Genomic DNA, 6,462 nt, shown 5'->3' on the forward strand with positions numbered 1-6,462 from the left:
CCCAGATCGTTGGACCGTCCGACGGATCGAACTACATCGTGGATTACTACGGGGCGCGTCTCACGCGACTGTCCATCACGAACGAGACCTTTAGGAAGACCCAGAGTTCTCCCTGAAGACTGGACAGGTGAGGAACCGCACTTACCTCAAAACATTTAACCCTTTAAGGTGTGAGATCACAAATATTACATTGCATTACATTACATTACAGGCATTTAGCAGACGCTCTTATCCAGATCGACATACAGTAAAGTGCCAATCGAACACAGGGACAAGTGCGATGAGGATCCTAGAGATGAGTGATTAGATTAGAATGTTAGGTAGCACTTTATTTTAAGGCTTTTACATTACATTACAGTTCATTATTGGCATTTGGCAGACGCTCTTATCCAGAGCGACGTACAGTTGATTAGACTAAGCAGGAGACAATCCTCCCCTGGAGCAATGCAGGGTTAAGGGCCTTGCTCAAGGGTCCAACGGCTGTGCGGATTTTATTGTGGCTACACCGGGATTAGAACCACCGACCTTGCGTGTCCCAGTCATTTACCTTAACCACTACGCTACAGGCTGCCCTACACTGCCCTTTACGTACTAGTGATATAACTCATTCATAAGCACTACATGTAAATAACTGCAAATAGGCGTAAGGTGTGTCACGTCAACATCGGTGCATCAAGTGACATTACCATGAGGTACCAAGTGAGCTGGCACAAGATCCTTATGACGGTTATTGACACGAGCACTTATGCATGCTTATGTCCTGCTTATGAATGTGCTATGTTGTGCTTATGAAGGAGTTATATAGCTGTTACATAGGAGCCTTCAGATACCGAAGTGTTACCGAATGTTCGTAACTGAACATTCTGATGCTGATTACCAACCACTGCTGGTGATGGGAGGCAGTGGAGTTGGAGTAGAAATTAGTCTTTGGAAATTTGAAAAGACGTTCCAAAAAAAAAAGCTACTCTTCAAAGGGTTAACCTTGGAGAAAGCAGAGGAGTTCTGTAGCAGTTGGAACACAGCTTTTAATATCTAACCACAACAAAAAAATGTTTGTCTTTATGAAAGCAAAAAAAAAAAATCCTCAGAAGAATGGCGATGGAGGGTTTTCGAGACAAACTTCCAACTTGTGTTATTTGACGGTTGAAGTTTCAATACTGTCCCAAAAAAAAAGCTCGCACATTTTCCTCATTTTGGAGATCAGAGAGTGGGACTGTTAACACGCTCAAGAAGAGGCTGACAAGAATACGGAGAGCGAAGCCAACTTTACCGCCAGTGTGCGGGCAGCAAGTGTAAAAGCGTGTACATCAACACCGACTTCGCTTCGCTAAATATACATCTCATGTGGAAGTTCTGCTGCCTCTTTCCTGGATGTCTTCAATCTGCTGTCCTTCCATCTGAGCGCGTGGTTTAAGGTCGTCTCGAAATTTACCGAAAGATCAAACTCTTTTTCACGTCCTGTAGTTCTGTGGGAGACTGTCTCACACAGGCCCTGTCACTCAACTCAAACGAAGGCTCCAAAAGGCCATTTTTTTATTTCTTTTTATTTTTACTTTTAAGGGTTACTCAAGATATGCGGGGCGGAAACTTCTGGAGCCTTCTCTGCTAAGGTCAGGCTTTGTCTCCGCACTCTAAGGGACTCGGTGGGGTACAAAAGCAAACGGAGCGGGCCAAGGACACCTTCAGTGCTGACCCTCTGAGAATGAGACCCCCCCCCCCTTCCCGAGTCCCCAGCAGGGCCGGTCCAGCTCAGGCTAGCGAGCCGCTAAATGTCAGGCGGCGTAGCGAAGTTTGCGGAAACGCGCCGGGGGGAGGGCCAGGGTCGTGAGATCGCACTTATTACAGCCAGAGCTCTCCCACTCCCCTCCCCTCCCCTCTCCTCCCCTCCACACGCGCGGAGGACTGTCCATCTGTCTCCCCCGCTCCGTGTCATCCCCGTGTCCGCGTCTCTCTCGCTCTCCGTCTGTCTCCCTGCCTCTCTTCAGCGCCTTCTGCCGCCTCCCTTCGCCCCCTCTCTGGCTGGGATGAGCGTTAGCCACCTTTGCCTGACCTTCCCTGGTTAGGGTCAGCGGTAGTGTTAGCGTTAGCCACCATTATATGCCCTCCTCTGGTTACTGTTAGCCACCTCCCTATGCCCTCCTCTGGTTAGCATTAGCCATCTCTCCTCTACCTTCCGCTGGTTAGTGTTAGCATTAGCCACCACCCTATGCCCTCCTCTGGTTAGCGCTAGCATTACCCACCTCCCTATGCCCTTCTCTGGTTAGTGCTAGCATTAGCCACCTCTCCTCTGGCCTCCTCTGGTTAGTGTTAGCCACCTCTCCTCTGGCCTCCTCTGGTTAGTGTTAGCCACCTCTCCTCTGGCCTCCTCTGGTTAGCGTTAGCCACCTCTCTTCTGGCCTCCGCTGGTTAGCGTTAGCAGCCGCGGCGTGTTTGCGGTGACGTGGGTGTTTCGGATAATGCGCCTCTCTCTCCACACACACACGCACAAACACACACACGCACACACACACACACACACACACACACACACACACACACACAAACACACACACGCACAAACACACACACACACACACACACACACACACACACACACGGAGCACATTACTGGGCTTGAGACGCTCACAGTGCTGCGGACTGAAATGCAGTCTGAGGGGGAGAGAGAGAGAGAGAGAGAGAGAGCAAACCCAATTCCAACTTCACTGCGCCTCCACCGCTAGTGTTGTCAGTTTGCCTTCAGCCTGGCTTCCAAGCCTGGCGGCACCCGCTTGTCCAGACCACCACCGTCGGCCTTCGCCGTGAAAGCCACGGTATTATTTTTCTCCACTGTGTCCGAACGAGTCACTCTCAACCGTGGCCACCAGCTTTGTTTCTTTTCCCCGACGCTAATTGTGATCGATGATGCTTCCTGATTGCTTGTTCCCATAGATACGCAGCTGCCACAGTTAATAATGCTTCTAGTGGACCACATCATTTAGTTTTTTTAGTTTTTTTTTAGAAGAGCAGGATTTTGCTCTTGTCACGATCAAGTGGAGAGCAATGCGCCAAAAGAAAAAAAAACGAGACTTCTTTCTCTTTTTACATGTTCCTGTACTCCATAACTCACTGCCAGTAGGGTAATAAAATCATTTTTAGACCCTCGGCTAAATCTGGAGCTCACTCTGGGTGTAGATCTGTTTATAGCTGGTTTGAGGCTGTAATGTTTGGGGTTTGCTGTTGGCAGTTGATACCGAAGGATCCACGCAAAATACGAAATAAAAAAAAAAAGCCCCTCAGATTTCTGCGATAAACATCGACAGGATGTTTATGGACATTTAGATTAAACATAATTAGGGTAGATCATTCTTCCCCAAAGCAAGATTTTCACAAGACGGATTTTTTTTGCTGAACAGCATACTGAGAATGTCAGAGCATTCCGTGGAAAGGTTAGGCATAAAACAACCCTGTGCTTTTGTTACAGCGGTACTCTGTATTAGTAATTAATTTTAACTGTGCCCACTGAATTAAACTTTGCTCCGAACATACTGTAGCTAATTATCTCTGTTTATTCGTTTCAGGAGGACAAACCGATTCATCAGAGGGTGTTAATTTGGCTGTGCAAGGCTAGTTGTTGTTGTTTTTTGGACACCCCCTGCAGCGCCCTTCCCCTGTACACTGGCACGGATTCCACGAGGAAGAACGAAGGCTTCAGCATCACACGTTGGGAGGTTGGAGGACCGGACTGGAAGCTCTGAGTGTGTTCACGATGGACCCTGAAATTCAACCTCACTCTGCCTCAGTAACACAGCCGAGGCTGACCCCACCATGATACACTCCTCCTGCTCCTGCCCGTGTGAATGACGACCCACACCTTCACCCCTGTGTGTGACGGAGTCTGCTCTTATAATGTGTTCTAGTGCCTCAGTAACACAGCTGGGGCTGACCCTACCATCACGTACTCCTCCTGCTCCTGCCCGTGTGAATGACGATCCACACCTTCACCCCTGTGTGTGACGGAGTCTGTCTGTGACCACCGGTGCGGTGACGTCATCGTTTTACATGTCTGTAATCGGCTCTGTTCCACACACACACACACACACACACACACACACACACACACACACAAGAGAAGCTGATTGGATCAAACGCCGTTTCCCCCACAATCCCTTGCTCACAGACATTGGGCTGTCAGGAACTCTCCTCCCTCATCGGCCCATCGCTCCGAGGATTTCGGATGCGGTGACGGCGTCGTTTTTCAGCCTGATTCATGGCGGTTCCGAGTTCTCCATTATCAATGCAGACTTCCCCCCCCCCCCTCTCTCCTTCCTTTCCCGGAAGGATCCGCAAACAATCCGGGTTCAAGTTGTGTCAAGCACTGTTTTCAATTTCGCCCGAGTGTGTCTGCGCGTCTGCACTCGCAGCCGCCCGACGTGCTATCAGTCACACGGCCGCAAGTGGAGCCCGGCACTTAATCACAGCTCCGCAATTACTGTATCGGCCTCTGCGTGCCCGCGACCGCGCGCTAACGCCCGCTAGCCCGCGCGCTAACGCCCGCTAGCCCGCGCGCTAACGCCCGCTAGCCCGCGCGCTAACGCCCGCTAGCCCGCGCGCTAACGTCCGCTAGCCCGCGCGCTAACGTCCGCTAGCCCGCCCGCTAACGTCCGCTAGCCCGCGACCGCGCGTCGCTATCCCCCCCGCGACGGTACACGTAACGCAGAGCTGTGATTGGACGATTGATTCACCAAGGCCTCCAGGATAACTGTCGTTTATAATTTCATTAATAGATTGGGACTCGCTGGTGTCTGCAAATTTCTCAGATGTCTAATCTGTCACCCCGGCCTGTTCCTGAAGTGAACATCTTCAGTGCTTTGTGTTAATAGTGCTCTGCTGTTATGATGTGATGTGTTGAACTGCTGTATAAAGGTCTAAGGGTGTTGTTGTGAAGGAACTGCCCACTCAAAGGTTTGAATCTGTAGATTTGTGCCACGAGACCACAGGCTTGGGGATCAAAAGTGTCTTAACAGGCATTTTAGTCTTGTAATAAGATCTTTTTTCCCCCTCAACTAGGAAATATTAGCTTGTTTTAAGTTACTGTTTGCTTGACAAGTGGAATTTTCTCTCCTCATTGGCAAATCTTGAAATGAGTCAAACTGTTTTACCCCATTGGAATTTTTTTTTCTTCTTTATTTCTGTGGTCTACTTATCACTGGGTTTCAATCAGACTCACAGGTGCATTGTGGGATTGCTGTTACAGTTGCCAATATGGCAGAAGCACACAGCACATACGTGTGAATGCAGAATCAGCCCCAATAGCTGGTGTAAGATGATAATGCCGTGGCGTCTGCAGCTGGAACCCGTGTCGGCGTTTCCTTCAGGTTCTCTGGCTCCTACTGGACCCAACCACCTTAATGCAATCTCATCCCACATTTAAAATCTGTTTTTTTTTTTTTTTCTTTTTTTCTTTCCCCTGAAAATGTACCTCGTAGCTTTCATAATGTGTTCTCGTGCCCTTTCTGACAGTCTGGCGGAGGGAAAAGATACTCGACACGGATGCCTTTTATGGTTTACAGTAAAAACGTCAAACCGGTGGGTCCATTATATAACGTGAGGCAGGGCGGGTTGATTTCCTATAGGATATCCGGTATTCCACTCGGACAGCTGTAAAGGTTTTGATTGTCTCTGAAGCTGTACAGTAAATTATTCGCAGACGTGGCCGTGTTATTTTTTTATCGCACCGCTGTATAAAGACGCGTAATTCTGCCGGTTGTACGTTTTTTTATTTCCCTTTCTCTTTAAACACCGTGCTGCTCTGTGTGTGTGCGTGTGTGTGTGTGTGTGTGTGTGTGTGTGTGTGTGTGTGGACGGCGGAGCGGATTAAAGAAAGGCAGAGTGCTCCGTGGATGAGTCTCTCTCTCTCTCTCTCTCTTCCTCTCCTCCTCTCCTCCTTTCTCCTGCAGCCCCTCCCTCGCTCCCGCTCCAACAGAGCAGAGCTTATCAATACAACACAAGGATAAGAGGCTGGAGATTTATAGGGCACTTTCCAGAAGAGCCTCTCCCGCCCCTGCCTGGGAAGGGCCCATCCCTCATCCGGGGAGAGTGCTTTATGGGCGCAGCGTCTCCTGTTGTGGGGGGACGAAATTAAAGGGGGGGGGGGAGGCGCGGGGTGGTGGTGGCAGAAATGGGTTCTGGGAAAAAAAAAAAAAAGTGGGGGGGGGGGTGGAGGTAGTCGCTCTCTCTCTCCCAAAAAACAACCCCCCCCCCCCCTTTCCAAAAAAGTAAAAACCTCAGGAGCAATGGCTGGACCCCCAGTCGATGGAGGGAATTGATTCTGGGCCTGGGTTTCGGTGAGGGTAATGGGGGGGGGGGGGGGGGAGAGATGAGGGGCAAGAGTGGGGACGCTGGACGGATGGGAGGAGGTGCGGGCGATGATGGCGGGCCCCGGCGTTGAGCGGATTTACCGACGCTGACGGGCGCGATGGTCAA

The 6,462-nt window shown here is 50.2% G+C and overlaps 1 protein-coding gene across 1 annotated transcript in view; it reads left to right on the forward strand.

Annotated features, from left to right (window-relative positions):
- The window catches only part of tm2d1 (TM2 domain containing 1), a 21,216-nt gene extending 15,477 nt beyond the window's left edge, over positions 1-5,739 (forward strand). Inside the window, exons 6-7 of the mRNA XM_061238147.1 lie at positions 6-127; positions 3,558-5,739. Coding sequence (XP_061094131.1) covers positions 6-116 — 111 coding nt within the window. The 3' untranslated portion in view covers positions 117-127; positions 3,558-5,739. The remainder of the gene's footprint in view (positions 1-5; positions 128-3,557) is intronic.
- Positions 5,740-6,462: the final 723 nt, after the last annotated feature.

This window comes from Conger conger, chromosome 4 (genome assembly GCF_963514075.1).
Source record: "Conger conger chromosome 4, fConCon1.1, whole genome shotgun sequence".
NCBI classification, from domain to species: Eukaryota; Metazoa; Chordata; class Actinopteri; order Anguilliformes; family Congridae; genus Conger; species Conger conger.